Below are 22463 nucleotides of genomic sequence, written 5' to 3'. Positions count from 1 at the left end.
AATGAGCAGGTTTTAAAATATAGTACGCTGTGTTGTCAGATAACTTCCACCACTCATTTGTTTTTTGAAAATGGGAAATGTTTCTTTCCGTCTTTTCGCAAGCTTTAATCTATTTAAATTTGTTTGCGTATTATTTAAGATGTTGTGACCGATTAAACGCCAATTGGTTGAATTTTTATTGGGAACCGTTGAGTTGGCATTAATCATGTAATATAAATCTTAAGTATAACTTTATATTTTAAGCTTGTCGACTTTTTTGTTTAAACAACTAATATCAACAAAAATAGTAAAACTAATATAGCTTAAGTATATTTACCAATACCCTGATCCTTATTTTTTTTCTTTTTTTTTTTTAAATATTTATAAATTCTCTATAGTTTTCAAGGACTGTGAATATAAGATCAGTCAGTAGGCTTATTACTACCTGTGGAAACACACTCCTAAAATTGGTAAAAACTGCGTATCCAATAGGTCCACTAGACTAGCGCTATATTCCTAGGATTCGTGAGACTGTTACTACTAACTCGAGCCGAAGAAATAATTATCGTTTCGATTAACTTCGGTGCTCCTATCGATGGGACGAGTTTAGCATATTATAGCTTGACGAGTGACCTATGTAACAAAAGAACCTTACGTATCCTTACGACGGAAAACTTCCGATGTTATCACCTTCCAACCTCAAAGAGAATTTACTATTTTTACTAATATAAGAAATACTAAAGAGTGAGGTAATAACCTGTGACACAACTTAATTAGTGGAAAATTCGGATTATTAAAATTGCAATGACCCTGTTAATTCTAGTCTATTTTAAAATTCGTAATATATTATTACTATCCTATGAAGCTCACCGTTCAAAAAAAATTTAAACTCAGAAAAACTTTTGAATTTTTACTGTTTACTCGTTTATTATAATGCCCTTTTAAAAAAGTTTACTTAACCAGAGTTAGTATCCTTTTACTTAACTATATAATAGATCCATTGCATAACTCTGGTATTTTTATTAATAAATAAGCGAAGCAGCAAATTCTCCTTTATACTAATGAAAGCCCAAAAGACAGATTGTCACGTGTTGATGATGACCCCATTCCACTTAACTGATTAACTGCTTGGCTTTCAGCTCCACCAAACTTTATGTTAAGTTTTTGAAAAACCTACTATATGAAAAAATTCTTGAAGGGTGTTTCCTTTTAAATATGGGACGAGTATTTAATTTGATATCTAAATGTTTAATTCAAAACATGTTCTTTCCCCTAGTAAACGCCATTAAACGTCATGCTTCAAGTTCATTTCCTTTGACAAAGCCATTTCCAGGCTTTAAAGACTCTATGATAGTAGGAGAAAGTTGCTAGTACGTTTAATGGTTTTTTTAATACTTAAAATAAGGTTTAAATCTTATTTTTTTTAGCTTTGATTCATCAAGGTTTATGGAAACCCGTACGACTACACTTGACAGTGGCCTTCGAGTCTTTACTGTACATACTCCTGGTAATTCCGCCGTAATTGGAGCAACCGTTGGGTTTGGAGGAAGAGATACTGGTATATTATTTTTTGCGCTTTAAAGTTCTATATTTTATGCTTTTTTATTAAAGATAAAATTTCTTGTGGGTCTCCCATGTTCTTTGAAAGATGTCTTTTTCGGGTATTTTCTTCCACTTTTAATTTTATAAAAATAATCTAAATTTTATATTTAGAAAACAAAGCATAGGACTAAGCAGAAAATGAAAGAAGACATAAGAAAAATTGGAGAAAACGTTACTGTACAGGTTTTTATAAATTTTAAAATATGCGAGCATTCTAGTGTAAGCTTTCTGTGTTACAATATATAATATGCTTTTTTTTACCTTTAAATATTATAAATATTATAAAAATTATTTATTTGAGTATTTTTAATGAAGAAAAAATAGATTTATATAAATTTTATATACCTTATTTTAAGGTCCACTATTTTATTTAGCTATTTTTTCTTATATTTTTGTGTTTATTACAGAGTAGTCGGGATAACCTTTTTTGCTTGGGCACTGTCGCTCTGCACGACATTCCGCAGTGGTCCGTTTTACCCTTTTTTTTTTGATTTCTCTGTGAACTTATATATTTTGTAATCTATTTGTATAGGTTGGACGTGCTTAGCGATTCTTTATCTAATCCAGAATTCACTACAGATTTCGTCGAGCGAGAACTAAAAAGTATTGAATACGGGAAGGAAGAAAACCTTAACAAAGTATTCAAGTTGTCTGGATAACATTTCTCTTTCTATTAACTATACAGGCCGAGTACGTTTTAGAACTTCTTCATCGAGCCGCATTTGGTAATAAAACGTATGGAAGAATGCTTCACGTTGAAGAACACAGCGTACCTCTTTAATCTCTTATTTCTTTGAGGCCTCGTGCATTTAACTGAAAGTTATATAAAACTTTTTGTTGGTTTTTTTTTGTAGAAGATTACACCTGAACTACTGGCTAGTCTCCACAGGGACTACTTTACTGCTCCGAATATCGTTATTGGGGCTGCTGGGGTTCAGCACAACTTTTTAGTTGAAGCCTGCCAGTATTACTTCCGAGGTTTTATTTTATAGTTTCTATATTGCTTCCGGCTGTAGTATTGCTGCTATCAGACTTGCCTTTGAAGCTTCCACTTTCGAAATCTTACGCTAAATTTGTGGGTATTCTGTTATATTGCAAACTTTTTTAAATAGTAGCTAGAGGAGTTCTACTATTTTTTTTACTTAGAATTTTTTTCTCCATTTTTTGGTTAGTTTTGTCTTTTCATTAGAGTTGTAAGGTGCAACAAATGATTAAAAAAGCATTATAAACCCATATAAAATTTCTAGGAGGCCATTGTCATCTTTCTACAGACAACTCATTGACGCATGTGGGAGTGGCCTTTTCATTCAAGAGCAATGGTATGATTTACCTTCTTTTTAACTTGTATGCCGTTTTCCATGTGACTTTTAGGACGACTGACCATGAAGGAGACGACTACTATGGCCGTCTTGCAATTCTTATTGGGCGGAGGGAGCTCGTTTTCCGCGGGAGGGCCTGGAAAGGGCATGTACACGAGGTAATAATGTGTGTTTACCACTTTTATATTTATATTTTTATTTTTCCTGCGGGTTTATCAAGAGTTTACGTCAATATCTTGAATTCCTACAACTGGGTGGAAATGTGTAACGGTACTTGATGTTCCTTTTATCTTTTGCAAGGACCATAATACAGTTAATAGCGATGGGCGTGGGCTATAGTGATGCTCACTTGTTTGCTTTGATCGGCTCCTACAAAAATACCGACAGGAAAAATTCATACGGCCCCAAACTCTTTAAAGTATCTTTTATCTTCTAGCTTTTTTTCTCGACTGCTTTATTTAGTCCGTCAGATAATGCGTCACGAGTTAGAAGGGATAATCACCAACCCCATTGGGAATGTTGAACTGCAGCGCGCCAAGAATAGACTTCGCTGTCTTTTTTTCTCGAACTTAGAGATGAGGCCTATTCTTGTTGAAGAACTTGGCCGCTACGTACTTAATTGGTTTATTATACGTGTTGATGTCTAACCGCTTGGTAGTTTTTGCAGACGGGAAAAATTCCTGAACTAAAAGAACTTTGCACCTCTATTGAAGAGGTCACTGCTGAAGACGTGAGAGAGATGGTATTGAATTGTTTTTTTTATTCTATAGTAGTCTTATTATAAAATTTATAATAATAGGTTTTGAATATGCTGGATCAACCTACTGCTACTGCGATTTTGGGCCCTTATGATCACTAACAAATCTTTTTATTCGAATAATTGACTTTTTAACCCCTCAATAATTATAAATGTTGGTCTTGCTTTTATTGTTAGTAAAAGCTTTTATATGTTTGGTTCTTCCTCTTGAAAATTTTAATTGGTTCTGTTCTTTGTGGATCCTTGTGTAGATGTCGATCGCTAGTACTTGTCATGTGCATTTCTTACTAAAGATAGAAGATGTTCTACTTACAGAAAGCGAGTAAACTATATCAAGAAGTATAATATTTAAGGGTTTACTTAATTTTGCACAAAGCGCTACAGTTGAGATGAGTTTTTTGCATATAACTGTTTTGCAATTATTTTTTATACTGACCAAAGAATAAGTTAGTTTGAGAGATTAACTTCTTCCTTAATTAAAGTTTAAATGTAAAGTTTGTGGGGAGATGAAGAAGTTGCTTTTCGCTAAAAAAAATTTTTTTTTGCGTTTATATATCACCACTAAAGCTTATGGCGTAATTGCAATTTACTTTTTACAACTAAACTTCTCTGTTTGTCAATGCTTGGAAGGGATACAGTGTAGTTGTATGAACCACGCGGTCATACTTTGATTAAGTAAGTAAAAAGTAAGTTTCTAAAAAAGGTAATTTAATAGTTAGTTACTCCTCCCTGCCGGCCATTGAGCTTTCTTGTCCATGTAATTATATTTTTAACATTTTTGGGAGTTGCTTACTACTGATTATTTTAATTTACCAGTCCTACTTATGTTTTTGTTTTTTTTCCTCTAATTTTTTTTGTTTTGCCCTACTTGATTCATTGACGCCCTACTGGAATACTTGAATACGTTGACTACTTGCATTACAACCGTGCACATCGCGAACAAGCTTTAGTGCTCCAGGAAAGGGGACTCTCTTAAACCTCTAAAGCCATCCGAGGTCTTTGCTACTCGGCTAGTTTCTACCTCGCAACTATAGACATTCCGTCCCTACCGTTTACTCACATTATGATTCCTAGTCAGCCTAATTCTCTAGCGTATTGGCTATCGTTAACTCTTCTCTTTTTGATGGCATTTAGATGCCTACGCACATAACTTGTCTAATGTGTTTATAGGAGACCTAACGGAAGCCATTATTTTATTGGTAAAGCTTAAGTGTTTTCTGGTACAGATAAAACTCAAGTACTAGCTAACAATGGCAACTTATCCTCTCTAAGAAAGAAAAGGCATTTAATATAGTGTTTTTATTTTACTTTTTGTAAAACCGTTTACACATCTTATATTAACGTTAACACTAAGTGGCCTTAACCGTGTAATGCACAAAAATTGGATCTTATCATGCCTCTAACACCTTAAAACTGGTGCGAAGGTAAAAGTAATAAATTAGCTACCACGTGTTTAGAAGCTAAAGTTACAATAACTCAAGTCGAGCGGAATAATAAGTATACACATTTGATTATAAAGAAGAGCCAGATTTAGAGTCGCATGGTTCATACCCAACATCTATTGGAAGTGTAAAACGAACTGTAGTTGTCTGGGTCCTCGTTTTACCAACTGTTGGAGATTAATAGCTAATAAAATTAGCTACCGATACAACGTTAAAAAATTAAACTGCACAGGCCCCCCATCATTGCATTTGCTTAATACTTAAAAGTGAGGCCCACACCGGCTATTGGACCGAAGCGAACCTACTCTAACCCTAACCTTAACCCCTTCTACGATTTCAAGAAAAGAAGGCATAATCCTAATGGAACCTAAGGAGCATGCCGGGCTATCTCTTGAAACTTGTGATAACTGTTAAAAAATAATAAAATGAAAGTAAAAATTAGTTAAATACCGGAACATATTTATGAGATGCCTGGAAATCTCTTAAAGAATTGCACCGAGAGCTATAATGAAACTGATAAAAATGCATTTTGTCTGAGCTTATAACTAAAAGATTTAAGGAAAAGTCGAGGTACTGCTAAGGGCCATCACAATAAGGATAATGTTTTTTTAGATCAAAGAGTGCACTGGAAATTCCTTTTCCTTAACAATAGCTTATTCTATTGGTACGGTGGTTAGAACTCAAATCTCTGAAAAAAAGAACATTTCAAAGTGACATTTGACTACGGGGGCGGTAGCGGTGGCGGCTAACATTACAGATGTTCAGACGCTTTCATTAGCCCATCAAAAACGCCTCAGTTGTGCTAAATTGTATTGAAAGCATTCTCGCTATGAGAAATGTTAGTTTAAATCTAGCTGCTTTCTTTCTTTTTTGATACTAGAATTCGTGACTTAATGTAAAGTAATAGTCTTCCAAGCTAATTATATAGGTTCAAGTCTTAGTGGATGAAAGAACGTTTCTAACCTAGTACGTTTCATTGTCAATACAAAGATGGAGAGGTCTTTCGATTAAGGCTAAACCCTACTAAACGGTTTTAGGGCTGCATCACTAATGTAGTTGACTTCTTTTGGGCTCGACACCTTAGGGTTTCCTATCAACTATTAGCTTAGCGATAGAGCTCTAGCTTTTTAGGTTAGAGAGAGAGGTTTGATTACTCTATAGTTCATCAGAGTCAGAGGTGTACTAACTCGCTACTTGAGTAGGACGAGTTAATTAGCATTTCTAGATTTTTAGTTAGTTATTTTGTTCAACTAAAGTAGAACCTTTTATTTATCCAAGTAATCTTTTAAGATAAGAAACCGGTTTTAGAGATTGGTAATTGAGTTTAACTTTCAGTTATTTGATTTGACTTCCTTGGGTTAAAAGTAATTCGTAAATGGTAAAACTCCTTGTTTCGGCCCTTGGTACTATAGGTTCAAGTCCCATATTGCTTGTTATGTATCTTAACTTTTAGAGGAGTTAATCTAAGGGTGGGGCATTACTTTTTGAGGAAAGTAGTTTCTATAATGGCAGCACGGTCAATCCTTAAGAACAATCTAATTAACCTTTCTTGAGGGTTGGTTAGTTCTTCAAACGTATAATGGTAATACCTTTTGTTTATACAAAATGATTCGAGGTTCAATCCTTTCTTGAAGGAAACTGCTTTTGTAGTTAAGTGGTTAGAATTACTCCTTTACGGTAAGGTAATTGTTTTGATTCCACTTAGAAACATAGCTGCCTATGGCAAGCACTTGGCTCTACGGCAAGCCGTCATCGCAACCTTTTTCTCGTTTTACCTCAGGGTATTAATTGCCTAACGTTGTTCTAAATACTGGATAATTATACCCTTCTTTCTTGGGTGGCTAACATAATCTTATATCCCTCTACTATATTATCAAACATCTTAATACTACCTTGCTAATTAGAGTGCAATCTAAAAGAGTTATCTCTTTTCCAAGGTGATATGACGGAATCCGAACCTGTAGGAACTAAGGACCTTTAACTCGGTAGTAATATTGGTCTCCTAAATTTTCGCCTTGGTTATAATTTACTCCGCTACCATATATAGTAATCCAGTGCTTAGCTTTTCGGCATCTCTAGTCTTGAATCTAGTGGTTAATTTACGCCAGTGACGATTGGTTGAAGAATAAAGGTCGAATCGCTGAAGTAATCACTCTATTCTCTCAATCTTAGTAGTTCAAGCATTTGACATCTGCCAAGTCGCTAACTACTAACTGCTCTGGAGGAGCTAATATATAAATTATTGAGAGGGGCTTAGTATTGGTGTAAGAAACACCCAGGACTAGCAGCTTCAAATGAATTATAGAATGCGAACGAAATTAAAGCTGATACCTGTAGACTATTCTTGAAGTTAAGCCACCAAGAGGGAACTAGGATATGAAAAGCTATTGTTAAGCAGCTGTGAGAGAGAATTCTATGGGAGTAAAATAGATTAGGTAACCTTATGCTGAGGCGTATGACTCTATAACCTTAGTACTTTAGAAATTAATGGTACCTCCTAAGAAGCTGCTGACTTTAACTAGGTGGAGCTTGGCCTCCCGTTGATAATGCTAGTGATAGTGTAAAAGCTGTAATTATAACACAATAAGACCTTCCAAAGTAACTCTTTAATTAATTAAAAGGTTAAAATTAAAAAACACTTCGCTTCTGTTAAAAATTGTAGGCAACTACATTTACTAAGTGATATAAGATAATATTCTTGGTACTCGTTCAATGTAATATAGGGGCTTAGTAATGTAAGTATTATTTAAAAAGTATAAAGCTAGATAGTAGCATGTTATTCTCTTGGAGGTTTGAGACTAGATGAGTTAGCTTTGTATTTCTGACTGTCTTAGGTAAACTTTGAAACTAAAAAGAGTTAGAATTGAAAATAGAGTAATAGAAATTGGCTCAAAAGTAAAATCCTGGTGTTAGTACATAGAACAAATTCCCGGCAACATCTTCACTTTACACTTAAGTTTTTACTAGTTGAATGACCTATATTAGAGTGCTTCTCATTATACAAGAATGGATAATTACCTCACAAGGTTAGTTCTTGATGCTTACCTGCATGGCATCCTTTTTTAACCGCGCTCTGAACGACGCTCTCGAACACGTTTGTAAGTGCTTGTGCTATCTAGCTAACTTTGCTAACAAAAGTACTTTATCCCTACCTTGGCTTAAGAGTTAGTGTTTATTTCTATGATCTTAAAGCCTTCGGTGATTATTTTACAGTAATGGGCATCTTTTATATATGCTAGAGAAGGAGCTTAGTATGAGTGTAATAACGTAACCTAATGATGCCTTAATTTTTGGGTAATGTGACACTACTTATGACTTATGAAAGGTCATTTTAGATGGCCAAGCCCTTCAAAAACAAGTACAAAGGATAAATCTCTATGACTGTTTCGATCACGCCTGTACCAGGGTCACTAGTTTTATATTCTTAGCATCTTGAACACTAGTCTCGTCCTTTATTAAACTTTGATCATAGGGCGTTAGTCGTCATTTAAAGACCTTTCAAAAAGGCAACTGTGTAGGGCGGGTTCTTAGTGAGAGCGCTATGTCTCTTAGTTTTTATTCTAACTTGTGAGCTTTCGTTCAATGAAGTACACCCATTAACGAAATTGGAATTGCTGAGCCTCTATGTCGTTATCGTAAAGCGACCGAAAAAGATCGGCCCTATTTAGCATTTCAGCATTTCTACTTCAAGGTAGTTTCTAGCGAACTGCATGGAGTTTGAATGAGCTACCTTCTACTTAGATACGATCTGCCAACCTCAGGCAAATTTTACGTTATAAGTAGTGGCATTCAACCATTGTGCTGGTTAGTAATCCTATTTAATTCCTTATCTTCCTTTGACTTAAGCTGAAAAGCTATTTAAGTGAGCTTTCGTTAGCATCTTTATATTAATCTTCAAAGGGGATGTTTGAACCCTAAATACTATGAATATGGCTATAAGCGTTAGCATAAACCAAGGAAAACTTTAAAATAGTTGGGCCCCCGGGTAAAAAGACCTGCTCCTAATCAATGGTAAAACTTTCCTTTAGACAGTAGACCTTTGATGGGTGCTATTTCCCTTAGGTCTGACTGGGTACACTAGCATAGCTCGTTTTGTCGGGCTGATAATACTCCTCTTCTCATTTATGGTAGCGTTCTAGTATAGTATTGGTAAAGGATAGTATTATAATAGGGTTGTTCCTAGTATATAAAAATAGTTGGCCGGTGCAAAGATAAAATTATATAAGGGGGCGCTCTTTATTGTTTATGGTTGGCCTTTAACTTTAAATAAAAAAAAAATTGGCGTAACTGAATAAATTAACAAATCATAGCAAATAATATTATTTTTACATATTTTTTAGAGGTCTTTGTACAATAATTTTTTTTGTCGTATTCCCTTTGTAAAACATCTCAGTGACGTACTTGACATTATTTAATACTATTGTGTAGTATAATAATTTGCGGTCCATCTTAAAGCAGCTTTTGACATAAAAGTTATTAAAAAATATAACATATCTGTCTACCATTGTTAGGTATGTTGCAAAATAGAGAGATTTAGATATAAAATAACTTTTGCTAATATTTGAACAAAGTCGTAATTCTTAACTAAATTTTGTTAAGATTAATAAATGCAAACTTCAGCCTATCTTATATAATATTAATTTATAAATGACTTTCACTTAAACGGGAAAGAGATAATATATTGATGGATGGTTTATAAAACCACGATAACAATTACTATTAGCAGGGCTTGAGAGCTTTAAAAGCACAAAGTTCAAAGTGACTGTAACATGCGTTTTCTTTTACAAAAGTATTATATTAAAGGACAACACAAAAAATTAGTGTATCACCTTCGTAACAAAATCTAAACTAACTTTTCCACCTTTTGCGTTACTCGGCGGCTAGGCCTGTGATGACGTCATGGTATCATGAAAAATGTTACAATAAATCGCTTCAAACCCTATTCGAGTATGGTACTATGACTTCCAAAAATATAATTTTCTATGTACGTTGGTTACACTAAATTTCGATCTATAGACTTTAACCGCTTACGTTAAAATTGGGTTTTGAAAAAAAGCTTATTTAAAATTAGATAAGCGAGAGTGTGGTACAACCAAAATATAATGTTTAAAATTACATATTACATATTTACATATGTTTTCATCTTTAAGTTTTCTCAGGAATACTTTAATGCTAGATAAAACTGTTAGGACTCGATTTCTTAAAAATAATTTCACCTCTCCTCTGGGTGGAAATTCCCCGGTAAGGAAATTTTCCAAAAACTGGCTTGATGCGTTAACAGTAAATTGATTACCAATTTATTGGTCTAGCACGTTAACTGCGTGGGTGTTAGCATGGATACCTACATCACGTTATCAAAATAGCATAAATAACTAAGGTGGACCCTTTCATTTAAGTCCTACAACTTAACGGCAATAAGTCCTCTCTTTAAGTGCGTCAAAAACAATCCTCTACGCCTTTTAACAAACGCTTTGTGTTTTGTGCGCAATGATACACTTCACCCTAACTACGGATTGAGCTGCTGACTATACTCTATAAAAATGAAGCCATTGACCTTTAAAAACGGATAGATGGACACGCTAATTGCCTATTAACGGAAGCACTCACTTACGAGTTTTGGGACGGCGCACAATACTGCCATCCACGCGATGCACTCCTAGCATTGACGGTTAAAAGCTAAGTTCGGGGGTTTAAAATGAACGTGAAGGGCACATGCGAAGATAATAGTTTTACTTGCGCTCGTGGACGACTAAAATTCTGTTTGAGAGTTTGTGTAATCGAAGTTGTTAGCTCGATCGAGCCCCGGGAAACGCCATTAATAAATAGATAAACCATTTGAATATGGGAAGCAAGCTGTCTGCCAATCTTTTTAGAGACAAACTGCTATCACAGCCTACAAGGCCTTAGACTACTACCACTGATAACGTAGGGGCTTCATTAATAGAAGCTGTTCTTAAAATACGGCTTAGATAAGTATACAATGAAAAGTTTCACAGGATAATATTTTTATTTTAATAAAGCCTGTGTTTGTTTAAATTACCTTTAACTTTTATAGAAAGAGCTGCTTTGAGAGTCCAAATATGGTTCTCTGTACTTTAGGTTAGGCGTTACCTTTCAGTGAACTTCTCTGAAATAAAAGGGGTTTTTATTACATCTTTAAATATTAAAGATTAAGCCACGCTTACTAGAAAGCATAGCATTTCCATCGCCGCTGGCCTCCGATGATGTAATTTTTTCGTGTGATATAGAGTGACTGTGTGTCATGAAGACTTAACGTAAATTAAATTTAACGGGTAAAGGTAACAAGTCAATAACGCACTCCTGCTATAAAGATTCCAGTTATATCGTAGGGGGCCCATTAACTAAGAAGTTTGGAATTTACAAGTCTTAAATAAGATTTAAATTTATTATACAAAAAAATAATAACTCTTAAAGTTCATTCAAATTACTATTTTAAAGAAATTCTTTGAAATAATAAGTAAAAGTTAACACTTAAAGTACTACTTAAGTTTCAAAATAAAATCACATAAAGTACGAGTTCTTAAGAAAATCTTGTTACTGATTCTTTTAAAACTCGATAACTTAGTAATGCATCCTGCTCCCTTAAGATGGGTATCACTTAAGGTGTTCTCTAGTGGTGACCTCTAAATCTCGTCTGCACATTAGGTAAGGAGGCGGGAGCATCCATGTAGGCTTTGAAGGCCTTGTGGTGTTTAAGCATAGGTCTTTTGGTTTTAGGTCCGACTTTGAGTTTTTGTAATATTTAAGTCTGCCTTGGAGATGTCTGGGCGAATTACGTCGGGAAACATAAAGAATTTACGGCTTTATCTACATAATAGTGATTATGACTCTTTTCTTGAATTATGCTCTCAACGTACTTTTTTATCATGAGCTTATAACATTAGTATATTAAAACAACTTTGTTATTTTAGTACGTAAGGAATACCCGGACCGTTTAGAAATTTACAAACTAGAGGTTTCCTGCTTAATTGGCTTAGGAAAATTTCAAGAAGCTTTAAGTGTTATTCAAACTTCCAAAGCTGAATCTTCTTTCGAATTTCATAGTGCTTACTGTTTATATCGTTTGTTGCGTACGGACGAGGCACTGGCGCTAATAAGTGAAGGTTAATTGATCTTTTTTTTAAAAAAACCAGTTATAAGTATTATAATAGCTATTTTTGAACTTTGTTTGTTCTAGATCCGCTTGAGAATAACTTTTTGCTACTTAAAGCTCAACTGGTTTTAACATTCTATAAAATTTTAAACAATTTTATTATTTTTATTAAGTATTACAGAAAAGGAGATTATTTAAAAGCTTTAAGAACATATGAAATTCTCGATCTTAAACTGAATAGCGTTGGTTTTATATACTTGAGTTCTATATTTTCACTACCTTAACTATATTAAAATATTTTAAATATAAAAGGGGGTTAATTTTACCGCATCCATTGCTTTAAGTGAGTCCCCTTGGTCTTACTGTCTTTCGACTGAAGTTTAGAATTTAATTGTTATTTCATCTTTTTAAATTAACCTGTTTTAGAAAAAGTTTATGGAGCTGAACTTCTCTTCCAGTTGCTATGAACAGTGCTTCAATCTTGCTTGTTTGTTTATGTGGAGGAAAAAATTACCAGAGGCCTTAAACTATCTTCAAAAGTCTTATCGTATATTCTTTTTTGTTTTGTGAATATAAATGGCATCCATTCCTGGAAAAGAAAGCTAAGAACTTTTTGTAGAGCTATGCTCAGCTTTACCCCTAAGTGACGGGTTTTCGAGAAAAGATCAGGATTATGAGTTATTGTCTATAACCCTGCAGATCGCTATAGTTCACCATCTAGCCCATACCGACTCCCCCGCGGACGTTTATCGAAGAATTCTTGACTCTAAGTTTATTCTAGCGGTTTTAACTTTGTTTTTTAGTGACTTCCTTCTTAGTGTGGCGGGTGATGATGTTTTAATTCTTGTTGCCGAGGCTAACCTGCGTGTTTTGGAGCGCACAAGACCTCTCTCTGTACTTTTCTTACTTTTGCTTGCGCTCATATTATGTTCCTTATTTTTTTAAAAGCTTTCTGAGTCCATTCGCTTGGGGGCTAGTAGTAATTTGTCAGTTTTTCAGTCAGCAATCTTAAAAATTAATTTTGCAAGGCAGCTCTATTATGATCAGCGTGTATTTTTTTAATTCAACTATATACTATTTGAGGTTAAGGTAAACACAGTTCTTAGATTGCCGACAGGAATGCCAGGAACTTTGTAAAGAGTTTACTGCCTGGGTTGATCCGATTTTGCTTAAAGTTTCTGCATTGCTTGCTAGTCATGAGGAAACCGCCGCCTTAACCTTTCTCGAGGTGGCATGTTTTTTTTTTGTATATACCTGTGGTTACTCTTTTGTAGGCCTCCGTTGGTCGACTCTCCAGCGTTGAGTGTCTTCTGGCCTTATGTCAGATTCACGCGAAAACCGGAAGTTTCCAAAGGGCTATAGAGGCACTTTATTGCCCTTACAATGATATTATTTTCACATTTTGTTAGCTCTTAGAATTTCCGCCTTTTGTTTTACCCTCTGAAGCGGGGCCGGGTATTTCTGCTGCTCTTGTTTCGTTGTATAGAAGCGCTAAAAAGTGGGATGCTGCGGTGGAAGTACTCACGCGCCTCAACGCTTCAACTTCTGAAGTAAGCGTCCGTTTTTTTGTCTTGTTTAAATTGCTTTTTCCTTTTGAAATCGTAGACGAGGACAGCTTATTTTTTCCGCTACCTTCAGTCCAACTGCAAATGTTCTTTTTCTTTAAATAGGCACACCGCTTGGAGGATGTGCGTTTGGTTCTTGGTCATGTATACTATTCCAAAGAGGAGTATGAAAGCGCCTACTCTTGCTATGAAGAGGTCTTCCTTGTAAACCGCAGCAACACCAAGGCTCTCGCCTCATTGATCCTAACTTGCCAAAAGTTTGATGATGAACGGGCGGAACTGTTAACTCTTTAACTTGAAGTATTTTTTTTGTTACTCATACTCTACTCTTACAGGTTGGCGGAGCAGTTACCCGACAAACCTATTGACTCGCAAGCCATTGAAAAGCTTCTTTTAGATATGACGAGTTGTTTGCAGAGGAAAAAGTATAGAATTGAAAGTCTTGCTTTGCTTTCGTAATTTTAGCAACTTTAAAGAAGAAACAACGCTCGATCTAAACGCAAACGGTCCAAACCAAACAGAGCATCTCCTATTCAAAACCAGGAAATGTGGATGCCTAAACGACGTAGACCTTCCAGTTCTAAATCTAGAGTGGTTCTTTTTTTACCGAAGTGGCTCATATAATTATACCGTAAACTTGATAACCTAGGGTTCCAAGGACAAAAGCAAGCCAAATCATGTAGTTTCCAAGGTTAACAGACGACGCTCGAGAAAATAAACTTTTTATTGCATAAGAACTTCTGTGAACCCCGCGGCAGATGCCTCGCTTTATAATTATGATATTTTATGTCAACGCTAAAAACACGAGGTGATAATAGCGTTCCATAATATACCGTGAGATGCGACATATTCGTCGCACGAAGATTATATACATCATTCACCTAATTGAGGGTCTGGTAATTTTTCTATATTGTGCTACGGGCCTGTACGTAAGGTGTCCAGAATCTTTGGCTTATCGTTGATGTTACTTAAACCATGCCCAAAAAAAAGCAATAAACTTTATTTTCTTAATCATCTACTCCAGGAAACTTGGAAAAACACCATGCAAGGATTCATACCTTAATAAATGGTTTTCTGCATCCTTTAAGATGGGTATCTACTGCATTAAATGGCGAGATATAGTTCCCCTTACTATTCCTCTCAAGACGGGTCCAACTTGACAGGTTAGCCATGTACCAAGTCATTTCCTATTTTGTCAATCGTTTAAGATCATGTATCCCATTCCATTAAAAAATCGATCAGAAACAATATTAAGAATCCATTTATAAAGGATTACGAGCACCGCGTTATTCTGTTGCTTAAATTCTTTATAATAAGGCCCCAAAATCTTACTGCTTTTATTTGTATTATAACTCTCATATTAAGAGAGCGGATAATGAGACCTTACTTACTACACAAATATAATTTAAAATACTTAAAGTTTTTTTTTTTTAAACGCTTTTGAGATGCGTTTTAGAAACCATATTATAATAATGACTGAGCCCAAACTTAATTTGGCAGTTCAAGTACTTTTATTTTACATAAAAAAACTGTTGTTATCTTAGTATTACAGCTTCTAGTACGTCAGCGTTTGTCCTATTGCTTGGGAAAATAGATTTTAGTAAAATTAAATTAAACAGTTTAAAGAAAAAGTGGAGACCTGTCGAGGCTAATTTTTTTGTATGATTTATGCGGCTTAAATAATATCGAGCGCAAAATGCTTAGTTTGCCTAATAATTTAGATTATTGGCGGAGGCTGTATTTAGTTTCCGCCAGTTACCTCGTCATATTATACATATATGTGTGGAGATATAAGATATAACTGTGCATTCGAAGTGCACTGCGAGGCTGTCAAAGCGTGCGCCTTTCCAGGGTTCATAGTAAGTTCTTGGACCCACAGGTGGTTAAGATGCTTTTAAACACGTTCAAAAAAGACAGTAGTTGCATTCCTTAAAAAGTTATCAAGTTATTTTAAACTCAGCTCGTTGTGCAAGGTGTCAATACGCATGAAGTAAGGTGCAGTAGCCTGTTTTGTTACGATCTGCTTTTATATATATCTAAGCCGCAGATGCGTAAGCCACTATAGGGCGTACGCGTACTTTACACAAGCGAAGTTTATTAAGCAGAAACATTGCGCGTTTTGTGCTCAACAGTGGGTAAGCGCGTGGATTGAAGCTTGATCTTAGCTGCAACAAATACTTCGTGATGCCGCCAAGTTAGTCGCTTAATGATGATGACACCCAAGTACTTGGCATAAGAGCTCCATAGAGATTAACAACTTTCAGAATTAGAGGCGAGAGTAGTGTGGAGCATCTTCTCTTTCCATCAATGCTTACACCTCACCGCCTGCACCAGTTGACAGATGTTTTCAGGTAGCGTTGTACGTGTTGCCTTAATAATGAGGGGCTCTTAGAGGATGCATAAACAGCGGTATCATCGGCGTAGGGTGCGATCTGGACGGGGTGTTTTCAGGAGGTGAAATGTCCCGCCTCTATAGGGCGAAGTATGGTGGTCAGAGCAAAGAGTCTTGCGGAATAACAGCTCTCAGTCGACGATAAGGCGATACAGCAGCCCCAACTCTCACTCGAAAGGTGCGTTCGCATAGAATCGACGCTGATACCGTAAACAGTACCCAGAATTTGTGTAAAAGTCCGTCATGCCATTCGCGCTCGAAGGTTTTTTCAACCTCGAGAAAGACGACCGTGAACTTCTTTAAATGAAAATTTTCCGATTGTCCGTTCAGCAAAGCTTGAAATTGTGGTGTTGTCGATGACAGTTTCGAAGTTTGAATTGAATTTTCGGAAGCGCTTTATATGTTTATACAAATTCTTCGAATCACCGTAGTAGAACAGCCCTCACAATTTTACCCACTGTCGTTATTATGCAAAATAGGAGGATATCCGCTTAGATCTGTTGAAGGACGCGGAGTCTTAGAGAGCATCACAACAGTGACTATTTTCCATCGCGGCTGGGAAGAAGTCAGGAGATCACGCAGAAGTTGCAAACGTGAAAAGTGGCTAATCTTTACAGGCGGCAACTTTTTAAGAGTTTTATAAAATGCCGTTGGGGGCCAGGTGCTTTTAGAAGCGAGAGTTCAGAGGTTACAAAAGCGATTCCGCCAGCTGTGCTTGGATTAGTCAGCCGGTTGTTAATAAGTGAGGGGGCTTAGGAGGTCATGTCTCCCTCTCCCAAGGTAGCCAAGTTAGCGGAACGCACTAAGCTTAAAGATGGTCTTCCTTCGTAAGCTGCTACAAACACGTCCTGCAGTTTCGCGTACCAGTGATTATTACGGAAGCAGCGCTCTTTTCCAATGTGCCTGCGAAAGCGGATTAGAGTTAGTTTGTCGTCGAGGGTTTGTGTAACAGCGGCCAGGCGTACTAACCGGTGACGTTGACGAATAAGGTTTCTTAAATAATCCTGCAGACGACTAGGGCGACACGCGTGTCCTCAAAAAACGCAAGGCTGGACATATAAACAAGAAAGCACCTAAAAAAATGACAGCAAAGTTATTATTATAAATAAAAGATTTACATGAGGACTATACTTTCCAGAATCTTCAGGGGGAGAAAGGTGCTCCAGGTGCCGATGCCCGAGACCTTCGATGAACAGATTTGCCTGCGCAATGGTTCGTAAGGAAACAAAAATTGCTTATAAATACTAGCAGAAGCCTTTTTCCGCGGGGGCGCTTGTATCCTGTAGCTCCAAGGGCATACTGAACGAGGGACAGGTCTCTCGGGTTCTTGCGTACAGCAAAAGTCTGATACACAAAGTATAGGCGATGCACGTGTTTATGAAACTATTATTTTATTTGACAAGGCCTCCCGGCGAGTTCGAAACAAGCAAGCAGCACGAAGTTTTTTTCTCCGTATCTTTGGGTTATTTGTTCTAAACATAAGTTTATTTTTCTGAACAAGGAAAAATACAGCGCTGTAATAGATTTATAAACTAGACTCAAATAAAGTTCAAATATTTAAGTTAAAAACTTGAAAAAATATAAGGATGCAAGGAGACTATATAATAAGGAGGTTATTTAATATTAAAGGTAAGTCAGTGGGCCTAATATAATTTAATATTAAATCAATACGCAGAATCTGTAAATGCAAAATTTCTGGTGCTAATTTCTCTCTGATGGAAGAAGTAATACCAAGCTTTCCCCTAATTTTATAAAGGATATATTCTAAAAAATACGTTATAAGAACAAAAAAAGCACTTTTCTAAAGGTATGTCAATTATAGTTAAAATGCCAAATTGCCTAGGAGGAGCCTATAAAAACCCTTTATTATATATTTATAATAGAAGTGAGTTTAATTATTATACAGTAAGTTTGTAAAAGAAAAATTTTCGACTTGCAACCAGGTAACGCCAAGGGTATTCTTTTAGTTTATCTTCAATAAGACAGCTAACAACATCCTCTTGTAGTTGGTATACTCTTTTTAAAGTACCCCTTCATTTTAATATTATAAGAATTTAAAATAATAAACTAGTATAGTTTACAAATAACCATTTTAACAACAGAAATCTTCCTAATCATCGAGAGCAATATCTTGAGTTAACTTTGGAAACAGTTTATCCATTCAAATATTGCCTTCATTAGTTTAATTCAAAAAAAAGGGGGTTTTGGAGTAGAAAATTCCTTATTTTAAAATTTTTGTTACTCAATAATAAATGAGGAGACTACGCACATTCTATTAGAGTTTATGAGGCGAGGTTAAACCGCAACCATAAAAATCAGAAAAGAGAGTCGCGTCGGTGAAAATCTAAACTCACGAGTCCTTGAGTACGCGCGTCAATGTTTTTAACCGCTGAGCTACGACGAGAACCTCTCGATCTCGGTGTGATGGTTTCACGTATTTTACCTGTTACATTCTACTATAGCCCCCAAAAGACCGCCTCAAAGCATGAAATAGGCCGTCAATGCATCCTCCCTTGCTACGAAGCATCTTTTTGTTATATTATTCGAGCATTACTAATTATCAATAAAATAACAGAAGTCATGAACATGAACCAAGTGATCGATAGTCTTTAGCATAGCTGTTAGTATGGTTGCTTTTTGGTATAAAAGAAAACTTCTGTTTCTTTTGACCTTGTTAAAGTAACCCTATTGGAATCGAAATAAATAAAATTTTAGGATATAAAATCGCCGCTGAAGAAAAATTTTTTAGAATCAGATACGATATACCATGAGGGCCCTTACTAATTTTTAAATTAAGTTTATTGATTTCAGTTTAAACCTCCTTTTCATTCGTAAACACTTAATAATTAGGAGGAAATGCATCTTTGCAAAAGTAAAATAATTTAGTTACTCTCGTAGTATTTCTTTATATTACTAAGAATGGCTAAAGGCATGCTCTGAGGAAATAAAGTTTCCAAAAAATATTAGCCCTTCCTGGTTGAAATAAGTAATTTCTCCTTTATAATAAAGGGTATAGCAGTCACTCTTTTACGAGTTCCAAAGTTTGTCATCTTCTCTACTATATTATGGGACAGGTTTGGATATATTGGCTTTTATTCCAAAGGTTGTTAAAAAAGTATTTAGTTCATGTTTAACCGCGCTACTCATCTACTTTAAGGCTAACTTATTGCTTGGAGCTCTTCATATATTTTGTATTAAAACTTTACTAATAAGTTCCTTAATGTAAAAGAAAATAAAGATATTTGAAAATTAACAATTTCGTGAGTTTTCCATACTTATCTTGTTTAAAAAAAAAGTAGCAGCGGTATGGAACAGGAAGGAACTGGAAACGATGGTTAAAAATTAACTACTGTGTTCTTAAATGAACACAGTTGGTTCCCTTTATGCTTTTTTTTGTATTAACCCGATTTATACTTCCAAACCAGCTGGATACCTGGATCACGATTAGTTGATAATCCAAAAAGGTTAGTAATATGCATAGTTTTTCTAATAAAGCTGTCTAACGCATCAAAGAAGTCTTTAGTTGAGCGAGGTCTAGGTATAAAGAGGGCTGGAACAAAAACAATTATTTTCCGCTCATTGTTCTAAGATCTTATATTCAAATTGTCCCTCCCGCTGTTCCATGAAGAATATTGAACAAAAAGGTAAGCGAAAACAACAAATGAAAAAAAAAAGAAGGAAATGAGTAAAAACCGGTTATCTCTTATTTACTGTTGATCTTTCTATATATACTTTATAAAATAAATAAAAATAGCAATGCAAAATTTCAAGTTTAATTATCCACTAAGTAATCCTTATGTTTATGTTTTAAATATTATTTTAATTTCGTAAAAAATTTTCATACGTTAATACATCTAGTTGCTGAAAGATTAGTGTAAATTTCTATCTCATTATAACCTGAATTATACATATTCTTAGCTTATTTGATTTTTTTTGTTAATCAATTATTCCACTCTCTGCTTTAAAATGGTTTATAAATATAACAGCAAACTTTTTCTCCGAATTTATATGAGCAGCATGATATGTTATTCGATGAAGAGCTTGTAAGACAAAATGGTAAGAAATGTCTATGTAGCGCAACCTCTTTAGAGAAGTCTGATCTTTTAACATGTTAACTGCAACTTTATTAACTGAAAGTAGACGCAATGAAAGTGAGGACTTGGGAATTACCTTACTTAATAAGTTTATGATGAATGTAGTACTTGCTAGACATTACTAAAAGCTATATAGTCCGCTTTACAAAAAGATTTTTGTACCCTGCGCTAGTTAAGCATCTGAGTCTGGTAGAAAATCCAGGTCTGCTACTTTAATCATGATAAATGAATGTTCTGTTGCATGGGGTGGATCTCTTTCTTCTACCGAAGCAGAATACATAGCTATAGCGGAGAGCATAAAGTGGGCAAAATGGATGAATGCTGTGTTAAAGAATTGTCTAGTTGACTATCCTATTAGTGTTTTGACCGATAAACAACCCTCGATACATATAGCACATAGTAAAATGGGAGAAAATTGTCAAGACAAATAGACGTTAAAAATTTCATATTGTTAAAGACGAATGTAGAGAAAAAGTGCCTTTTTAAACTACTGTTCATCGAATGAGATTTTAGCCATAGCTGGTCCTCAATTTACTATTTAGGTCTTTAAGATAATTAGCTCCTGTGCGATACGGAGGTGTGTTAAAATAAAACACGCAGTTTACATATTTATATCTTTGTTTGTTAATTTGCTTCGGGTAATTAAATGCAATCTAATTAGTGCATTTTTATTAAAGGTAATAATGTAGTAAGATAATTGACATGTATATGTATCAACCCTAATTTTACAACAAAGTCATAAGCTTTTGTTTTCCAATTGCTGCTCTGTTGTTCTTTATTCAGTAAACGCCGTTAGTCGGTTAGATCAAATGATTATTATTTTTTAACATCTGGCACAGAAAGTTTGATGTCAATGATCCATTAAAGTAGTTAATATGAATTTCGAAGTTGTGAATACTCCAAACTGGAGTCTTATAATATTGTAAAGTAGAACCTTGCATATCGTTTAGTTATTGTTTTCGGATGAAAAAGAAAAATAGAATAAATTAAAAGAACTAATAAGTTAAGTGAATACCAGTGTAAAGAAAAAAACATAATACAAAAATGTATATATAAAATAATGAAAGAAAAGAAATTTAGAATTTCCTTTAATCTTTATTTATTCATTTATTTTCTATTGAAATTTTACAGTCGAAATACATAGCACTATTTGCTGCTTAATACTTATTCCCTCTTAAACTATAAGAGAGGTAAAGAAGGGCCCGTACCTCCTCAAAGAGAGTTAATCTTCAATGCCTGCGTACCAGCCGATGGGCAAGTTATAAGACGAAAGAAGTACAAAGCAACAATTAAACCAAAAAAAACAGATTTTATTATTAAATATTGTTAGAATAAAGTGAGTTAAGTAAAAAAATAATAAAACAATTTAAGTGATAATATATAAATACTAAATACGCTGTTTTTTTATGTTTTTTAATTGAATTATAATACTTATGTCGATATATAGAGTTGAAATAACAATTTATATGTATTCTTTCACTACTATATAAGGGTTCACCGCTAAATAATAATGATAATAAAGTGTAAATTAAACTCTGTTATAAATGGGTAAACCACAAATAACTAGGGTTGTAAATCGAGGTTCAAAGGAAGGGGATCTTAAGATGTGTTCAGGTCTTCAGTACCTCTTATACTGGTCTAGATTATAGCTAACAGCTAAGTGGCTAATAAACTATTGGTATGTTCACTGTATTCTTTATAGTATTTAGTCGCAATATGTAAAACGAAGTCTTGATTGTTTTCATTTGGCAGTCACGATGTAACTGAGCATTACGTATGAAACAATGAAGTATCAGTGTTAATTCCGAGGAGTTTGTTTTGAAAATTTTGAGCCTATTTAAATGACTCAGGGTAGGAAAAACGAACGGAGGCACATAACCATAATTTATTGAATAATGGATTTATATAAAGGCAGCTTGTTTTTTTAAGGTGGAGTTTGCTGCGCCTACATATTAATGGGTATAAGACATTCTTGGCAGCGTTCATTTTTCCCAGAACATACTCGAAATGACCGTTCCAAGTTAATTTATAGTTTATATTAACTCCTAAGTACTTAACTCGGAGCACCAAGGAATAGCAGTTTTAAATATATATAGAGTTAAGCGCTTCTGAATATTAACTTTTCTTATTGAAATATCTTTACTGACTCTTAAAAGCATTGATCTACAGAGGTTTACAAAGTGTACAAATAAAGTTTTA

General features: G+C 34.8%; 2 protein-coding genes and 1 long non-coding RNA gene across 9 annotated transcripts; 2 read left to right on the top strand and 1 right to left on the bottom strand.

Moving 5' to 3' along the window:
- The first annotated feature begins 1193 nt into the window (after positions 1-1193).
- Positions 1194-3779, top strand: LOC135119955 (uncharacterized). The gene is made up of 16 exons (XM_064044326.1): positions 1194-1349; positions 1407-1537; positions 1591-1640; positions 1693-1764; positions 1989-2047; positions 2114-2219; positions 2267-2350; positions 2436-2559; positions 2613-2660; positions 2829-2900; positions 2953-3058; positions 3121-3170; positions 3221-3318; positions 3371-3511; positions 3559-3642; positions 3700-3779. The coding sequence occupies exons 1-16, from the start codon at positions 1195-1197 to the stop codon at positions 3757-3759; spliced, it is 1440 nt and encodes a 479-aa protein (XP_063900396.1). The 5' UTR covers position 1194; the 3' UTR covers positions 3760-3779.
- An 8052-nt stretch (positions 3780-11831) lies between these two features.
- Positions 11832-14515, top strand: LOC135119941 (signal recognition particle subunit SRP72-like). Of its 4 annotated transcripts, none has more exons than XM_064044313.1 (16): positions 11832-11973; positions 12032-12223; positions 12298-12338; positions 12387-12455; positions 12526-12591; positions 12646-12760; positions 12833-12983; positions 13032-13107; positions 13162-13263; positions 13313-13441; positions 13488-13577; positions 13623-13763; positions 13884-14059; positions 14114-14203; positions 14255-14372; positions 14428-14515. In XM_064044313.1, the coding sequence occupies exons 1-16, from the start codon at positions 11880-11882 to the stop codon at positions 14494-14496; spliced, it is 1719 nt and encodes a 572-aa protein (XP_063900383.1). In that variant the 5' UTR covers positions 11832-11879; the 3' UTR covers positions 14497-14515. The 4 variants fall into 4 exon arrangements, with proteins under 4 accessions (XP_063900383.1, XP_063900382.1, XP_063900381.1 ...); XM_064044312.1 differs by having other exon boundaries at positions 12640-12760; positions 14258-14372; XM_064044311.1 differs by having other exon boundaries at positions 12640-12760; positions 14255-14369.
- A 772-nt stretch (positions 14516-15287) lies between these two features.
- Positions 15288-18343, bottom strand: LOC135119940 (uncharacterized). 4 transcript variants are annotated; one of them, XR_010278436.1, is made up of 8 exons: positions 18259-18343; positions 18104-18201; positions 17968-18031; positions 17426-17912; positions 17302-17372; positions 17140-17243; positions 15418-17073; positions 15288-15353 (listed from the first exon to the last, which is right to left on the bottom strand). It is a non-coding gene; the product is annotated as an uncharacterized LOC135119940 (long non-coding RNA). The 4 variants fall into 4 exon arrangements; XR_010278438.1 differs by having other exon boundaries at positions 15330-15359; positions 17968-18020; positions 18075-18201; XR_010278435.1 differs by having other exon boundaries at positions 15330-15359.
- Between the last annotated feature and the right edge of the window lie 4120 nt (positions 18344-22463).

The sequence above is a fragment of the Zophobas morio genome, unplaced genomic scaffold (genome assembly GCF_036711695.1).
Source record: "Zophobas morio isolate AGI-343-1 ecotype UQ-CSIRO unplaced genomic scaffold, CSIRO_AGI_Zmor_V1 ptg000322l, whole genome shotgun sequence".
Taxonomy (NCBI): domain Eukaryota; kingdom Metazoa; phylum Arthropoda; class Insecta; order Coleoptera; family Tenebrionidae; genus Zophobas; species Zophobas morio.
This window is presented reverse-complemented; position numbering and strand designations above follow the sequence as displayed.

Excerpts from the sequence above, each read along its gene's own strand:
- LOC135119955 (XM_064044326.1), top strand. The coding sequence starts at position 1,195 with ATGGGACGAGTATTTAATTTGATATCTAAATGTTTAATTCAAAACATG. Across the intron at positions 2,048-2,113 it reads CTGCACGACATTCCGCAGTG|GTTGGACGTGCTTAGCGATT; the intron begins GTCCGTTTTACC and ends CTATTTGTATAG. Across the intron at positions 2,351-2,435 it reads TTCACGTTGAAGAACACAGC|AAGATTACACCTGAACTACT; the intron begins GTACCTCTTTAA and ends TTTTTTTTGTAG.
- LOC135119941 (XM_064044310.1), top strand. The coding sequence starts at position 11,880 with ATGTCTGGGCGAATTACGTCGGGAAACATAAAGAATTTACGGCTTTAT. Across the intron at positions 12,224-12,297 it reads ACTGGCGCTAATAAGTGAAG|ATCCGCTTGAGAATAACTTT; the intron begins GTTAATTGATCT and ends TGTTTGTTCTAG. Across the intron at positions 12,761-12,832 it reads CTATCTTCAAAAGTCTTATC|AGCTATGCTCAGCTTTACCC; the intron begins GTATATTCTTTT and ends AACTTTTTGTAG.